We start from the raw sequence: 17977 nt of genomic DNA, 5'->3' as shown, positions 1-17977 counted from the left end.
CGGGTTCTTCTCAAATGAAACGTTTCGTCTCTTCTCCAAGAGACTTCTTCAGTCTGAGAGTTTCAGGCAAAATTCAGGCTTTTAAGCACTGCCTCCATGTGACTGATACATCACATTTATTATATGACTATATTAAATATTGCCCATCATGTGCTAAAAACACAAAGATGATTATTTTTTATATAAAAAGTGTTTTGAAAGTTTTACTCCAACAAACAAGCCAGATTTGACGTACAAGAAAGGATCCTACTTGGGTAATTTGCTGGATGTRGGATAAAAGACTTTCGGTCTTGGACTTCAATTCCCACAATTCTGTGCGGTGCGCGCATCAGGCTGAAGTTCGTCGAAGAAGCCAAACAGGAACTACTCGTTTTCGGCGACACACTTTACTTGCACCGTTGGACATCCATTTGGGTCAGTTTTTTTTCCTGCTTCAACTTAAAGTAACAATTTTGTAAGCTACAAATTATTATTTACACGTCAAATGATAGCTAACAGCTAACGTTAGCATTAGCGTCATTAGGATTAGCCGTGACAGCATGCTGATGATGACGGCATGGCGTGAACAGTGTAAAGCTATGATTTAAATTAGAATTAGGAAACCTTAAAAAAACAACTTATTGTTACTGATGTAACTTGTGTTTGTGTGCAGCCAGGCGGAGTGACTGTCGGCCATGGAGCGTGTAACAGGAGGAATGCTTCCATTCATTTTATCAGGTGTTGGAGTCTTCTTGTTGATCAGGCTACTTTTCCGCCTCAGACAGGGAGCTTCTGTCCAAGGGTTGGTTGTTGTCATCACAGGGGCCAGCTCTGGACTGGGGAAAGGTCAGCCTTCTGCACTTTTCATTACATAATATCACTTCATCTCACTCATATTTTCCTGCATGTAATAGTGTTGTGTTGTTGTTGTTGTAGAGTGTGCACGAGTCTTCCATGCTGCAGGTGCTCGGCTTGTCCTGTGTGGAAGAGATGCAACCCGCCTGCAACGAGTGGTCGAGGAACTCACAGCAAATTCAACTAGCACCCAGCAGCAGGCATGCAAATATGCACACACAATCAAGATGCATTTAAAATGATCAAACAAAGACTTTAAGTTTAATAAAATTGAAAAATACCATTTTTTTTCCTGTCTATCCAAAAGACATTCACTCCCAGCACTGTTGTCTTCGACCTGGCTAAAGCAGAAATTGTGGACAAAGCTGCGGAGGACATCCTGAAATGTTACGGACACGTAGACGTTCTCGTTAATAACGCTGGGYTCAGCTATCGTGGCAACATACTTGACACGCACATTTCAGTTCAGCGAGACGTGATGGAAACTAATTACTTTGGACCCATTGCTCTTACTCAAGGTTAGAAAGTGTGGATTGTCTTATTCAGGGCTGACAAATTCAATTACCCAAAGATCCAAAAGTTAAAACCTTGGTCTGAAAGACGTCTGTTATGTTTTTCAGATGTCTTTATAGAGAACTATGAGCTTAACRTTTTTCAGGATATCTTATTTAGAAGCCAGAACAAGCATCATTTCCTGGTTAACAATAAAAGACATCAGCAACAATCATTTTTTAAATTCCTTTCTCTCTGAGAAGCTCTTTTTTAATTCAAAATATTTGACAAGGTGTCAAAATATTTTTTTGTAAATCCTTCAGRGAAAATCCAGTGTGCAGAACCCACTTGCCATCTGTTTCTGTTTCTTTTCCCCTCACAGCCCTCCTGCCGTCGATGGTTCAGAGGCGCAGRGGCCACGTCGTCTTCATCAGCAGCGTCCAGGGAAAGATCGCCATTCCCTACAGATCTGCTTGTCAGTCTTCTTCACTCGACTCGACCCACGTGCGAGTCATTCTCATCCGTTTTCCAGGCAGAACGCAAGTAAAGCTTGACAAATGTTTGTGTTTGATGTGCTCAGATGCAGCGTCTAAACACGCCGCCCAGGCTTACTTTGACTGCCTGCGAGCAGAGGTCGAGTGCTTCGGGATCCCAGTGACAGTCATCAGCCCGGGCTACATCCAGACCAACTTATCCATCAATGCCGTCACCGGAGACGGCTCCACGTATGGAGGTGAGACATACGGGAAGAATAACTGGTTTATTTAGTGAAAATTAAACCGTCCAATTTTTCTAAAGTGTTAAATCATTTCTTATACAAAGTAAATATAAAAATAAACCATTTAAGCTTTTCATCTGTTTGGATAACTCTTTGCGAAGGTTTTCTTTTTCCTAAACTTTTTGTTAAACTCTTAGAAATTAAAGATAAATTATATTTGAAGAATAAGACATTTGCAGTTTAGATTTAATGGCTGCTTTTTCTGCTCAGAAAATTATCAACTACAGTTATGCAGAACTGACAGCATTAGGTTTTTCTTACATGCAGAGTTGTAAAGTAACTAAGTACAAATACTTTGTTACTGTACTTAGGTATAAATTTTGGGTATCTGTACTTTACTTGAGTAATTATTTTTCAGCCTACTTTTTACTTCTGCTACTTACGTTTTCACACAATTATCTGTACTTTCTACTCTTTACATTTTTAAAAAGGGCAAGAAGTATAGAGTCGTTGCTTTTAGTTCATTCGGCTTCTTATTAAAAGAAATAATGTAAAGATAAATTGTGCCTCCTGGATAGAGTTGATCTAATTGTGGTTGAATGAGACGTATAAACAGAGTTGCACATACAGGTGCTGGTCATAAAATTAGAATATCATGAAAAAGTAGATTTATTTCAGTAATTCCATTTAAAAAGTGAAACTTGTATATTACATTCATACATTACATACAAACTCATATATTTCAAATGTTTATTTCGTTTAATTTTGATGATTACAAATGACAACAAATGAAAATCTCAAATTCAGCATATCAGAAAATTAGAATATTACTGAAGACCAATAAAAACAAAGGATTTATAGAAATGTTGGCCAACTGAAAAGTATGAACATGAYAAGTATGAGCATGTACAGCACTCAGTATTTAGTTGGGGCTCCTTTGGCCTGTATTACTGCAGCAATGCGGCGTGGCATGGAGTCGATCAGTCTGTGGCACTGCTCAGGTGTTATGATAGCCCAGGTTGCTCTAATAGTGGCTTTTAGCTCTTCTGAATTGTTGGGTCTGGTGTATTGCWMCWTCTTCTTCACAATACCCCATAGATTTTCTATGGGGTTAAGGTCAGGAGAGTTTGCTGGCCAATTAAGAACAGGGATACCATGGCCCTTCAACCAGGTACTGGTAGCTTTGGCACTGTGTGCAGGTGCCAAGTCCTGTTGGAAAATGAAATCTGCATCTCCAAAAAGTTGGTCAGCAGCAGGAAGCATGAAGTGCTCTAAAACTTCCTGGTATGTGGCTGCGTTGACCCTGGACCTCAGAAAACACAATGGACCAACACCAGCAGATGACATGGCACCCCAAACCATCACTGACTGTGGAAACTTTACACTGGACTTCAAGCAACGTGGATGAAGTGCCTCTCTTCTTTTCCTCCAGACTCTGGGACCTTGATTTCCAAAGGAAATGCAAAATTTACTTTCATCAGAGAACATGACTTTGGACCACTCACCAGCAGTCCAGTCCTGTTTCTCTGTAGCCCAGGCAAGACGCTTCTGACGCTGTCTGTGGTTCAAGAGTGGCTTGACACAAGGAATGCGACAGCAGAAACCCATGTCTTTCATACGTCTGTGTGTGGTGGTTCTTGAAGCACTCACTCCAGCTGCAGTCCACTCTTTGTGAATCTCCCCCACATTTTTGAATGGGTTTTGTTTCACAATCCTCTCCAGGGTGRYGTTATCTCTCTTGCTTGTACATTTTTTTCGACCACATCTTTTCCTTCCCTTCGCCTCTCTATTAATGTGCTTGGACACAGAGCTCGGTGAACAGCCAGCCTCTTTAGCGATGACCTTTTGTGTCTTGCCCTCCTTGTGCAAGGTGTCGAMGGTCGTCTTTTGGACAACTGTCAAGTCAGCAGTCTTCCCCATGATTGTGTAGCCTATAGAACTAGACTGAAAGACCATTTAAAGGCCTTTGCAGGTGGTTTGAGTTAATTAGCTGATTAGTGGTACCAGGTGCCATCCATTTTGAACCTTTTCACAAGATTCTAATTTTCTGATATGCTGAATTTGAGATTTTCATTTGTTGTCATTTGTACTTATCAAAATTAAACAAAATAAACATTTGAAATATATGAGTTTGTATGTAATGTATGAATATAATATACAAGTTTCACTTTTTAAATGGAATTACTGAAATAAATCTACTTTTTCATGATATTCTAATTTTATGACCAGCACCTGTAAGTGGTGCGCAGGTGCACGATCAAAAAAAGAAAAATCGCACCAGATGGAATGTTATAAAGCTCTCTTGAGAACCTAAGATTGTACCTGAGATTGTGAAAACAACAGCTAGCAGGGTCGCAAATGTGACCTGATTTCTTAAAAACAAACAAAACAAAACAAAAAATCCAGCCTCACTGGTGTGACTGGATCGTTATTCTGTCAGAGGAGGGCAGCGGGGCCCTGATGTAAGGATTAAACGGACACTGCTTTCAACAAATCAGACAAACTCCAGAGCTGTTTTATCCAATCAGAGCAGAGCAGGGCGGGACTTGAGAGCAGTTTTCAGCAGAGGCAGTGGAAGCAGCAGCTGCAGTGATCAGTCCTGACATCTCCTCCTGCACTTTGCTCCTGAACTACCAGAAACTTTGGTCTTTAAAACCTAACTTTATATTAAATATATGTTCAGAGCGTCGTTATCGAGCAGATCTGTCCAACTTTGCATCAGTAACTAAACTCTCCTCCTGAGAGACGGGAACASGCCTCAGCGCACGCAGGCTTCTGTGAGATTCACTGTTTGAGTTCTTCTAAACCATATTACCTCAAACAGAAGAACATTTATTTGCCCCATATCAAAGCAAAGATGAGTCTCTGTTTAACATCACCCCCCCATCCAAAAATAAAAATAAAAACTTGCCATGTTCTCTAGATGAKTGTTTTTTTAATGTTACTTTAATTTATCAGAAAGATCCACAAATTTCATTCTTCACAATTTTATGGTAAGAACAAGTTTCTTGGTGTGCTAAACATGTTTATATTTAGAATCATACTGTGACACAACTGCTCTGGGATAAATGTAATTCAATAAATGATAAAATATGAAGAATAAATAATTTTAAATGATTACATGAGCTGAAACCATCTAAATATAAACTTTTTGAATACAATAGTATTTAAAAAAATCAGTCTAACAAATAAAACATTTGTTCTGTGCAAAAGACAGATATTTGTTGCTTGGTGTGGAGAGTGTGGAGAGCTGGTTTAACCAAGGCCAAAGATGTAGAAGGCCAAACTACAGGAGTTGTTCATCTCAGGGTCATGTGTAATCTAACAGACATTTAAACATGAAATGTTCAATTTGAGATGACATATGACCATGTGCCAGCTCATTGGCCACTTAGGTAGTTTACAGTACTGTACATATAAATACAGTATATATCTGACACAGCTACATTAGTGCATCCTAAAAAAATTTAATATTAATATTTTAATAGTCATTTAGAAAATGTTTTTTGGAAAGTACATCTTCCAATAAATATCATTTTTGAACATCTAACCTCGCATTTTTTCTCAATACTTTAACTTTTAATACTTAAGTACATTTTATGTCAGAAATTTACTTTTGATACTTAAGTACAAGAAATATCAGATACTTTAAGACTTTTACTCAAGTAATGTTCTTAGAGGAAACTTTAATTTTTACCAAAGTAATTTTATGGTAAGATACTTACTTTTACTCAAGTACCACTTTGTGGTACTTTATACAACACTGCTTACATGTGAGAGCAGCTGAATGAGTTCTCTAAAGTCAAAATAAACAAGTTTTGACTTCTTGTACGTCTGATGTTTCTTGTCTCTTTATTATTTCCTACAGTTATGGATAAAACCACGGCGTCCGGTTGGCACCCCAGAGATGTGGCTCTCGCAGTCTTAAAGGCGGTTTGCCAGAAAAGTAAAGATGTGGTTTTGGCCGGACCTCTGCCCTCGGTGGCYATCTACCTCCGCACTCTGTGGCCCACGCTCTTCTTCAAAGTCATGTCGTCTCGCGCTCGCAAGGAKGGAAAGGCTAAAACGGAGTGACACTGCAGCAGGTGAGGGATTGTGTTGGGAATGACTTGGACCAAATCAGGAACAAGGAGGCCAAACAGATTTAAAATGTAGAAGGWCTGAGCTCTGTACCAGCTGTTTGCAGTGCATCAAATAACCAGGAGCCCGTGTGCTGCAGGATTTGTTGTTTTAATACCTGAGAGTGACCAGGTGTCTGTTCAGCAATACTTGAAGAAATTTGGTCAAAATCGATGCTCAAACGTTAACGATGAACCTGGGAAATAAGAGGAGACTGTAATGCGGGTAATTTATTTTTGTCTTGGCTGAACGGTTGGACACTCCATTGAAGCCTTTTTTTTTCAGCCCTGTAACGCTAACTGACTTGATGTTTCTGGGACATGTTTTTTTTTGTCAGTGAAAAGGAAATGCTGCTTATCTGTGCAGAAAATGCAGCTTTTTTCAGTTTCCTGTCTTGGCACGATATTCTTCAATCTGGATGAGCAGCACATTTCTGTATCCTGTACATTTGTTGACTTTGTTTGTGTAATAAGTTTCTGTAATGCTGAGAAAAAGATTTAGTACGGAGTTTTTAAAATACTTCTAACGTTGAATACGTCTAGCACTGTGATCTGCAACTTTTACAAAGATGTGATTTCTGCTTCTTCTGTCACTAAATTTGTCCAAATCTGCCAAGCATACTTAAAATATAAAATAAAAATGACATTAAAATTTGCATAATTTTTTGTGTCACATTAAGCTCCTTATACTCATCTCTCAGTTTAACTTCCCTGCAGCTTTAAAGTACTTAATGTAAAAAATAAATTGGCATGTTTTCATTCATGACACGATTAACCTGTCTTTGAAAATAAACCTAAAACTGCCATTGATATCCATAAGCACACATTCCAACTTTGTGAAAGTTTGAATATTTTCACCACAAAATACACAACAAAAACTTTGTTTTAAACTATCTTTATACACTGAATTTAAAATGCTTTTTACAAAACTGAAAACTTGTGTTTTCTTTTTTAGTTGTCACCTCAATATTAAGTTAAACAGAAAACACTTTTGAAAAATGCTTAAAATAAATAGTCTAAATATATATTTACAATATACAACAACAAAAAAAATGCAGTGAATATAGGAATTGGCATTTGTACAAATAATTCCTACAGGGGAAAAAAAAAAAGAAATCCTGCAGTTCATTATGGACAAAGAATCTGGTGTCACTAGATTCACRCTTGACAAATCAATAATTATCCCAGGAGCTTTGTGAAGGTAAAGATACAAATGTATTTGGGGGGGAAATATATAAATATATTTGTGGAATGATGGCATGAGCTGTACTGCAGTGTACATTCTGAATAATGATGTTCACAGTAATGCAGCTGAGAACCCCTCTGTGGGTGAATTTACCTCAAATAGTGATGTGTRAAATGAGATGTTTAAAGCCAATTATCCTTTTGCACAAAAGTGTTTTTTCTTACAATTCAGTTTTAGTCAAAAGGAAAACAATGCTATAGAATTTGTTTAAAAAATGTTTAAAAGTTTATTCAACTATGGCTTTAGTGTTCAATCCAGTTACACCCTGGTTGTCATTTAAGTATAAACTCCTGCTTTTAACACTCGTTTTCAGCCACCATCTGTTGATGAACATTTCAAAACAGCACCGTCAAAGAAATCAGAACTGCAAGATTCACACAAGAATTGAGCTAAATCAGCTCTGTTGTTAAGAGTTAAATGTTGCACCAAAACTGATGAGCATCTTTAAAAAAAAAAGGGACCAAAAGCAAATCCTTGAGGAACACCAGCGACTAACCTGTGAAAAATATTTTTCTTTTAACCCCTTTTATGCACAGAATTAACCTGAACATTTCAGCAAATAAAAAATGTGAGGGGAAAGAATGATTTCAGCTCATGTTTCATGAGTAGAAAATAAAAATAGCATGTAAATCAAAAAGCTGGTTCCAGTCCAGAACTGTTAAAAAGAGAAGGGGGAAGCACACAAAAAAGAAGACCACCAAGATAGATTTTATCTCTACTCAGCTGCTTGGTGCTCTACTTCTGCAGCTCAATCATCACAAGTACCTCAACACATTCAACTTCTGTTTTTCACTGCTTTTTAGTAAAAAACAAAAAAACAACAACAAAATTTAAATAAAACTCACGCTTCAGGCGAGGTGTTATTTGCACATTTTTAAGGATTCACACGTCTGGGGTCCATTTTAAAGGAGTGGAATTTGAACAAATGGAGCAGGATGAAACAGAAAAAATGATACAAATAATTTGTTCAGATATGGCATAGTATTCTTATACAAGAGGTTGTGTTTAGTAAACACATTTATCTAAAGAGTTTTAAAAAATAATATTTTATATTGTAGAAGAGTTCAGTGAACACAGCTCAAGGTTCACCGTTATTATTGCACTTTTACAAAACAAGGATGGCTTTCAGGGAAGTCGGGACAGTCGTTTTTTTTTCCTTTGAAGCATATAAAAAAAATCTTAGGAGTGACCTCGTCTCCTCCTCTTCATCGAGTCGTCCAGATGGCTGTGGGGTCTTCCTCAGGGAGGCGGGATGGAGGGCTCGGTCACGGCCAGCTCCTGAGCCAGATCATTGAAGCGAGCGATGTAGTCCACGCTGCTCTCGCTCATCATGCAGGCAAGCTGAGAGTCCATCTGCGACCGAGACGAGACAAAGAGGGTTCGTCAAGGACCTCTGGAGTTATTTTAATTTTCCAGGGCAAAAAAAAAAACAGGTCTTCTGCTGGAGCGAGATAAGAAGCTTATACACAGTAACTCATCAACTGTTTTTTTATTACAAGGCTGCTGCTTAACTTCTAATTTCAACACAACTCTGATTAAAGAATGTTCACTTWAAAAAAATCTTCATTAAAACATAAAATGCAAGAGCCTTTTTTCATTTCTCTATTTTGGACCTTTGGTTTCTGCCTGCTTCACAGAAACCCTAAAAACATTTTGAAGATGTTCTCAATTCCTAAAATAGATCTAGATGAAAGAAAAGGCTTTTTAGAGAAGATTGGGTGGGTTTATCTTTTTGAGAAGTACTTTTTTAAACATTCCATTGGAGGGATCTTGTATATACAGTACACGCTCACAACCGCACACAAACAGGTGTTTAAATCCTGGGTTTTCAGTTCGGACGCTGACTGAATGGTATGTGCGTGTGTATGTATATGTGTGTGTGTGTGTATATATATATATATATATAGCGGGTAAAATAAGTATTCAACATGTCACCATTTTTCTCAGTAAATATATTACTAGAGGTGCTAATGACATGAAATTTTCACCAGATGTTGGTAACAACCCAAGTGATCCATACATACAAAGAAATCAAACCATAAATGTCCAGAAATTAAGTTATTTGTAATAATGTGGAATGGCACAGGGAAAAHGTATTGAACACATGAAGAAAGAGAGGTGTAAAAAGGCATGGAAAGCCAAGACATCAGCTGAACTCTCAGTAATTAGAAAGCAAGCCTGCCCCTTGTCAGTGCAAGTTAATATCAGCTGGTTCAGTCCCAAATGATGGCCAGGTATCACACAAGAACCATCTGATGATGGGTAAAAGTAAAGAGCTCTCTCAAGACCTTCACAACCTTATTGTTGCAAAGCATAATGATGGCATCGGTTACAGAAGAATGTCTAAACTTCTGAAGGTTCCAGTGAGCWCTGTTGGGGCCATAATTCAGAAGTGGAAAGAACATCATTTCACCATAAACCGACCACAACCAGGTGCTCCTCACAAGATTTCTGACAGAGGAGTGAAAAGAATTATCAGAAGAGTTGTCCAAGAGCCAAGGACCACTTGTGGAGAGCTTCAGAAAGACCTGGAATCAGCAGGTACGTTTGTTTCAAAGAAAACAATAAGTAATGCACTGAACCACCATGGCCTGTATGCACGCTCACCACGCAAGACTCCACTGCTGAAGAAACAGCATGTTGAAGCTCCTTTAAAGTTTGCTGCACAACATTTAAACAAGCCTGTGTAATACTGGGAGAAWATAGTCTGGTCAGATGAGACCAGAATTGAACTGTTTGGATGCCAGAATACACATCATGTTTGGAGGTCAAATGGCACTGCACATCAGCCCAAAAACACCATACCAACAGTGAAGTTTGGAGGTGGGAACATCATGGTGTGGGGCTGTTTTTCAGCATATGMTACTGGCAAACTTCAAATAATTGAAGGAAGGATGAGTGGAAAAATGTACAGAGACATTCTTGATAAAAATCTGCTTCCATCTACCAGGATGATGAAGATGAAACGTGGCTGGACATTTCAGCAAGACAATGAGCCCAAACACAAAGCCAAGGAAACTCTCAGTTGGTTTCAGAGATAGAAACTAAAGCTGCTGGAATGGCCCAGCCAYTCACCTGACCTGAATCCAACAGAAAATCTATGGAAAGAACTAAAGATCAGAGTTCATAGAAGAGGTCCACGAAACCTTCAAGATTTGAAGACTGTTTGTGTGGAAGAATGGGCCAAAATCACACCTGAGCAATGCATGCCACTAGTTTCTCCATACAGGAGGCGTCTTGAAGCTGTCATTGACAACAAAGYCTTTTGTACAAAGTATTAGATAAATTTCAGTAAGTGTGTTCAATACTTTTTCCCTGTGCCATTCCACATTATTACAAATAACTTCATTTCTGGACATTTATGGTTTGATTTCTTTGTATGTATGGATCACTTGGGTTGTTACCGACATCTGGTGAAAATTTCATGTCATTAGCACCTCTAGTAATATATTTACTGAGAAAAATGGTGACGTGTTCAATTTTTATTTCAGCAAGGTTATAATCTTTATTATAATATAAATTAGCATTTTTGTTGCTGTGTTTTTGTTATCTCCGTTTCTGCAGGTGTGCAGACAGATGTCAGGTGTGTTGTCTTGTGTTTTCTAGATATATATTTCACACATCTTCTAATCTCTCTTTCACTCTTTCCCATTACATTTCACTTTTTTCTTTTCTTTTTCTTCTTTAAAAAAAAAGAGGCACTTTTGGCTTCTGTGATTTGAAAAGAGGAAGTGAGACACCAACACATTCTTTAAAATTGTTAGTTAATATATACATATATTTCTCAGGTGAGGTTGAATTAAAATGACTTCTTATAAACCAGAATAACTTGTATTTGATAAAACAGCCTTTTCTTCTGCGTGCTGTCACCTCCTCTGTTAGGAGAGTCTGAGATCCGGGGAGAAGAATTATGGGCGCTCACACCAGGAAGTGAGAGAACTTACTTCTGCTACGTCAGGAAGGCCACGGGACTGGAAGGAGTCGTGAGAGTTGCAGTCCAAGAGGCTCGGGCCGAGCAAAGCTGTGCCGCTGGAGGGGCCAGAGGGGGTTAGGGTGGTCCGCCTGCCCTTATCAGGGGAGACCATACTGGCTGGAAATGTTAAAGAAATAAAAATAAACAGGTAAATGGTGAAGAGCAGGARGGAACAGAGAAATAAATGAGGTTTCCTTCTTTAAATACAGTTAATATTGTTTCKTTGTGACTTTCCAACAACCAAATCACGAGCAGATGAACGCAACAAAAAAAAGTTTCTTCTTTCCAGCTGTTCATGAAGAGAGAGACTTACAGAGGAGGCATCCCAGGGTGGAGTCGGATGAGTCGCTGGGGTACCACTGGGGGTCGTGGCTAGGTGAGGGGATCCATCCTCTGGAGGGGCTGACTGAGGGGGACGAGGCCAGCAGTTTGGACGGGTCACTGTTGCCCAGTTTGGCTGGAGAGAGAGCGGCCTCCTCACCTGCAGCACAACAAACAAGTCTGAGGTTTGAACAAGACAAAGTTGAAAGGAACAAATCCTGGGAGCAGAACTCTGTACTGTTTTTAGAGGATTTCTGTAGGTAGGAAGAGAAAAGGTCAAGAATAGTTGCAAGTGCTTGAGTTTACAGAGGGATAAAACCGACTGATCACTTTGGGAACACATCCAGTCCTGAAGAAGAGCTGAAATTTCCTAAAACGTAATCAGAAAGTTCAATGTAGGATCGAGAAGGACGCCTACCGTAGTGCGTGGAGTTGATGGCCAGCTCGATCAGGGAGTCGCTGATGTGAGTTTGAGGTTCTCCGGGGACGAGAGCCTCTTCAGGGGGACCCGGCAGAGAGATGTCGAGCAGCGAGGCCACGCTGGGTGGCGAGAGGAGCGAGTCTACGCCACCAGTCGCTCCGGGAGACGGTGGAGGCAGACCATTCTGAAAAAACGAAACAAAAAAAAAAACCACTGAATCAGCAAGCTGAGTGTTTTCAAACAATAACATCATTCAATACATCAGTTTCTGATAGCTACAAAAATCTTTTTCAACAGGTAATTTTATATTTTCTGGTTAATAACTAAGAATAAATTTGCTCAGGCACCAGAGTGTTTGATTAAAAAACAAAGAGGACAGATGTTTTTTTAATTAGAAACACTGCAGGAGGCACACGAGTGTTGCACCAGCTCTCATCAGGTGTGTTCGTCTCCTGACCTCTGGGACGTTTTGCTGGAGCAGCTGAGCGTCCGGTTCAGTATCGACGACGGGCGTCTCTGCGAGCAGAGCGCCGCCGTCGACACCAGGAGGATCTAAGTCCCGACAGGGGCTCCCGGGGATGATGCCTGCAGATTTGGCTGCCAGGTCGATGGCACCTGCGAGAATATGAACAAGTCAGAAACACTCGTCTCCACTTTCAGATGAGCAAAGTGTATTACTGGTAACTGAAATTAGCATGTCAAAAGGGAAATCACTACATCTGACCCAGTTGAGCAATTGGAACCCAATAAACATATGATCTGAAAATGAAAACAGGCTCTGCTGGGAAATAAAAGATATTAAAAATGGGATGAATATTCTTCTTTTTAAAATCATTGAAAATCTGTATATTAAAGCAATATTGTTTAGTGCAAATAATAAATAAAAGAAATATATTGCTAAAGGATTATTGTGTCTACAAAAATACTATTTTACATTTGTCAGATTAGTTCAATGGAGTGAAATAACCACTGAGGTCAATAAATCAGATGGTAATTTATAATTACAGAGGTCAGAAATAAGGAATCTTTAACGCTTTAATGGGTCTTGAACGTTTTGTACATTTTGTGAGAAAAGAGTGGTCTGACGAAGGCGTACTATTGTTAAAGTTAACTCAAACTGCAACTCCACAAGCCCCTCTTTCACCCCTTTTCTGAGGTGAGTCCCACATCAACTCATTTTGAGGCTGTCTCTTTCGCACCACAKCCCCCCCACCTCCAGCTTCCAGAGCGGTCCATTCCAGTTTGATAGACAGGACACAATTATCTAGTGGTGCTGAAACTTTTTATTTACAAATTAATTTTAAGATGTCAGCAAGGGYAGACTTGTCCATCCATCCTGACATGTTGGAGCCAGAGTCTGACCCAGAGCCAGAGGAGAACGAAGACCACCAAACTGATTATTTGGTATGTTCAAACCTTAAAATATGACCCAAACAGGTTTCAAAGGTATCTACGCAGCACTGGGAGAAACTACATTCTAATTTTCTGCACTCCTAGAGACTCCAAGTACAACAACATGTAATAACGGCTAAACAAGTGGATTTTGCATGAGATGTCTCCTTTAAACTGATATTAATGAACAAAAGCAGCCGTACTGGAGAGATGGCTGGGTACTGRAGAGCTGGACGCTGGAGGTGAAGTTTTGGTCGAGGGAGGGCGGGAGGAGGGAGCCAGGCGAGTCTGGATTGGCCGGAAAGATCCAGTTCCTGAGAGAGGAAACAGGAAGTGAGCGAGCAATTAAAGCTACAGCTGAGAAAGAGGAAATAACATTTTAGATCAATGTTTTACTGTCACAATATATGAGAAAGTTCAAATAACTTCGCAGAACTGAAATGTAGCATTTTGTTGGTCACATGTTTTACTGTGAGCTTAGTTTCATACCTGTAGCAGAGGAGTTGGAGAGGATGGAGAAGGAGCAGACGTGTTGAGGAGTGTCTCCTGTAGTCCTGGGCAGCAGCGTTCGCTGGGAATGAACAGACAGCAGATACATAATTCAGCACAGCACTGTGAGAATCGTTTTACACATCTGCACAGATTAACCTACACTGGGTCTCCACTATTACCATCCTCCGGTCCTACCTGAACTACGAGAGGTTTTCGAAGTTGTCTGTTCCGTGGTTTTCTCTGTCTGGAGAGGAAAAGATCCGACTGCATCTGCAGCAAAATAAAAAAAGAGAAAAGGTTTGAGCTCACCATGTTTAATATGAAGTCTTGAACCTTTTCATATGAAAACTCTGTCCTACACTGATGGAGTCCAGCTGCTGCCTGAAGGCGAGCTGGGCTTCCTTGTTCGGGGAGAACATTCTGTTGTGCCGTGAGCTGTTGGGGGGTAGTGTGGTGGGCACTGCGAACAGGCTGCCCTCTGCGTCGCCGCTCGCAGTCGACCCCAGCAGAGAACGAGGAAGGTTACGCCCGCCTAGGGAAGGAGGGGAGCAGGTGCCGGGGTTAGTGACGACGCATGTTTAGTGCAGCTTGTGAACGTGCACGAGGATGAAAGATGAAGCAACCTGAGGTTGRAGAGCTGGGAGTGTGGATCCTGGTCACTCGGACAGGAGCTTGTTGTCGACCACAGCTGGGGCTGCGTACACCTGTGATAGGACCCTTCCCTGGAGGAGTGAGGGCCTGGTTCTGCTCCTCCTGATGGCTCTTTAGTGGTGATGTGGCTGTGGAGCACATCTCAGCAGCCTGGAGACAAAACATAAACAACAACCTTTTTTGTTTTTTACTGGTGATTGTCATCTCTTTTTTGCTTACTTGTAAATGTAAAGTAAAAAGTAAATGTCCTTTCTGTAAGACCTTTAAAGTTTATTATTAAATATATCAACAGCAGAAACATGACATTTCGAAAGTGACATAATTATATATATATATATCCTTTATTATGGAATGGTCTGGAAGATGATCTTAAAAATGCTGGATCAATGTATTTATTTAAAAGACGGATAAAAGCAAGTTTTTTGAAGATATATGAAAAGTAAAATGTGAAGCTACTTGATTTGCTGTTTGAGATGATGTTTTCATGTTGTTGTTGTTATTTTTATTTTTTTATTTTATTTTTTCATTTTATGTTATTTATTATTGTTTTGGAAATTATGTTTCATTTGAATATATTCTGGGTCGAAAAGGGGCAGACAAAATAAGGTTTATTCTTCTTCTGCTACCTTTCATTTCATTTTATTTTGATTTGTATATTTTTTTGTTTATTTTTTATTATTGTATATAGTATTTTTTAATGAAATGAATAAATTTTTGAAGTGAGTTGAATCGAATTGAATATTTAATGTTGACATTTAAAGCTATTTTACATGTATTATTTCCTTCTTTACAAAATGCAACTTAGTTATAAACGATTATAAAGCAAAGCAATCACATCTAGTTTGTGTCTAATCTAACCTGTTTCTTTATTTCTACTTCTCAAGACTCAAGATTAGGAGTCTAACATTAAACCACAGTATTTAAAAATCATGACAGAAAACCAACAACAGATATCAACGATGTAAAAATGATTTTTTTTACCATAGGTTTTGGGTTGACCTCGGTGGAAATCAGCTTGAGCAGGCAGCGCAGCACTCTGTTTGTCCGGTTGGGCTGTACGACCACAGCTTGTCCGTTGTCTTGGCTGCTGGAAGCAGCTGCAGCTGGCTGCCACTCGTACTCCAGCTGCAGCTTGCCTGGCTTCCCGAACATCAGGTAGAGCTCAGCCAGGGTGACGTTCTCCCCGTCGCGCGCGCTCCAGCCCTCCTCCCTGATGTGCTCGACGGTCCGTTCTTTTGCAGGCGGCACAGAGGCCTGTGGCGAGCCCTCCTCTGAGCTCGTCGCTGCAGGTTTCGCTGAAGGAGTCTGGGTGGATTCTGTGGATGAGGGCCCGTGGTTCTGCTCCTCTTTGCACGGCTCCGACGAGCTCTCTGCACCACAACACAACTTCTCTGCGCCTCTGTTCGCCTCCAGTCCACAGCTGGCCTCCACATCGGTGCACGTCAGGCCGGTCTCTGAAGATTCCAGCACACTTCCCTCCTCACCGGGAGCTGCAGTCGGCTGAGAGGAAGCAGAAAGGGAGAACGGCCTCTTCTCGTCCACCTTTCCAGAGCTGTCGGGTGACGGTTCTGAATTGGAGGGATCAGTCCGACGAGCGTCAGCCCACACAGCTGCAGAGGCATTAGTTATAGCAGAGCTTCCTCGGCCAGATTTGCTGCCACCGCGGGGTGGTGGCGCTGTGTGAATACCCAGGATCTGGGCTGCCGGTAGTTCCTTGGCACTGGGTCGGGTCTTGCCACTCTCTAGCCAATGTACAGTACAGGAGGCCTTGGAGTGGACCACCCGGGCCACACCAGGCAGTGTAGTCAAGGTGCTGTTTTCAGCTGGGAAAAGAAAGAGCTCCTCCTGCTGAACTTTGCTGGGAGAGACGGTGCTGGACTGGCTGGCCTCGAGAGCCTCCCTCTCCATGATACTCATGAGCTGTAACATCAGCGTTAAAGAAAACTGTCCATCACAGACACTGCTCTATTTTACAGAACACACGTTCAGCAAAACTTCCACCATCAAACCAAACATTTGTCCTGATGCATCTCAGTAATCCAGGTAGAAAAAAATTAAAAAGAAAAAATAAGTAGGTCCRCTGGATGGGTTCTTCTTTAGTGAAACATTTTGTCTCTCATCCAAGAGACTTCTTCAGTCTGATGAGTTTCAGGTGAACTCAGCCTTAAAAGCACTGCCTCCACATGGTGGACAAACAGGTTAGTCACATGCAAAAGAGGGTCATCGCCTAACAATAGGCTTGATTAGCTCTATTGTTCATAGAGGGTCATGTGCCCCATCACCTGACTTARTGGTTTGGATGCTGTGGTTCTTAGGTGTCATATTATGTGTATGTAGTGAATGCAGGCGGGGCTCAACGTCCCCTTGTTTTTGTCTTTTTTTCCCCTCTTTGTGTTTGGTTACCGTTGGTAGGGGTGGGCGATACTGGGAATTTTGGTATTGATCCGATACCAAGTAAATACTGTGCTAGAATCGCTTATTTCGATACTGATTCCGATACTGAGGGGCGGGGCTATCGGCCGCAAAGATGACAGCGCCTGCTGCAAAGCACGCAGGAGGAAGGGAGAACTTATTACTAGTCTCATTACTAGCAGCAGAACAGGTTTGAAGATGGTCATTTGATGTTATTGTTTTTTTAATGTCCTACAGGCTCTGATATGTTACATAAATTTGAATCTGAGGTTTTGGAAAAATCCATTAAACTTGAAAAAAATCAGTGAGATTTCTCTGTACATCCATATACCTGCAAAATGATGGAAAGTCTGTGTAAATTATGGACAATCCGTACAACTTGACATGTATGAATTTTCCTTGAAGAATTATGCCGTAAGGCCATAGATTATCTTAAAAAAAAGTTGAATACAGTATGTCACAAGAGTTCTTTTAAAAAAAGGTTTTCATCATCTCTCCTCCAAGAAAGTTCTTCAGCTTTATCAGCGCCTTGGTGCCTTCACATGGTTGACAAACAAGTTTGACTATGAATATGAACAAAACTGGTGTTGATATGCAAAAGGGGACCATTAGCCGATCGTTAGTGCCCTGATTATCACCTATTGAAAGAGTCACTCTTGCAATAACACTATTGTAAGAGGGAGACACAATGACATGGAGGAGACCCCCTGGCGCTAAACTGCAGACGGCTTCTCTTCACAAATTACTGACTTACAAATATAGCTTTCTTTATTTCTCTCTCACCACTGCTGCTCTGATTCTGAAGCCTCTCCCCACTTACGTAGCTACAGCAGGGGGGAGGGAGGGGCACTGTGCATGGCTGTGCATGGCTGTGCCGGAGTGTGTGTGTGTGTGTGTGTGTGTGTGT

General features: G+C 40.6%; 2 protein-coding genes across 3 annotated transcripts in view; one reads left to right on the top strand and one right to left on the bottom strand.

Moving 5' to 3' along the window:
* Positions 1 to 304: 304 nt before the first annotated feature.
* dhrs7b (dehydrogenase/reductase (SDR family) member 7B) lies at positions 305 to 6818 on the top strand. The gene is made up of 7 exons (XM_014030278.1): positions 305 to 414; positions 653 to 825; positions 916 to 1034; positions 1142 to 1352; positions 1709 to 1801; positions 1907 to 2059; positions 5913 to 6818. The coding sequence occupies exons 2-7, from the start codon at positions 675 to 677 to the stop codon at positions 6116 to 6118; spliced, it is 933 nt and encodes a 310-aa protein (XP_013885732.1). The 5' UTR covers positions 305 to 414; positions 653 to 674; the 3' UTR covers positions 6119 to 6818.
* Positions 6819 to 7610: 792 nt separating this feature from the next.
* Positions 7611 to 17977, bottom strand: part of cramp1 (cramped chromatin regulator homolog 1) — an 18573-nt gene continuing 8206 nt past the window's right edge. For both annotated transcript variants that reach the window (XM_014030276.1, XM_014030275.1), the window contains exons 10-20: positions 15640 to 16578; positions 14631 to 14808; positions 14367 to 14539; positions 14203 to 14277; positions 14005 to 14086; positions 13719 to 13829; positions 12581 to 12738; positions 12121 to 12307; positions 11695 to 11862; positions 11353 to 11498; positions 7611 to 8761 (exon numbers count right to left, since the gene is read on the bottom strand). In XM_014030276.1, the coding sequence (XP_013885730.1) occupies positions 8648 to 8761; positions 11353 to 11498; positions 11695 to 11862; positions 12121 to 12307; positions 12581 to 12738; positions 13719 to 13829; positions 14005 to 14086; positions 14203 to 14277; positions 14367 to 14539; positions 14631 to 14808; positions 15640 to 16578 (2331 nt within the window). In that variant the 3' untranslated portion in view covers positions 7611 to 8647. The remainder of the gene's footprint in view (positions 8762 to 11352; positions 11499 to 11694; positions 11863 to 12120; positions 12308 to 12580; positions 12739 to 13718; positions 13830 to 14004; positions 14087 to 14202; positions 14278 to 14366; positions 14540 to 14630; positions 14809 to 15639; positions 16579 to 17977) is intronic.

Source organism: Austrofundulus limnaeus, unplaced genomic scaffold, assembly GCF_001266775.1.
Source record: "Austrofundulus limnaeus strain Quisiro unplaced genomic scaffold, Austrofundulus_limnaeus-1.0 Scaffold1034, whole genome shotgun sequence".
NCBI classification, from domain to species: domain Eukaryota; kingdom Metazoa; phylum Chordata; class Actinopteri; order Cyprinodontiformes; family Rivulidae; genus Austrofundulus; species Austrofundulus limnaeus.
Note: the sequence above shows the minus strand (reverse complement) of the source record. Positions and strands in the feature narration are given on the sequence as shown.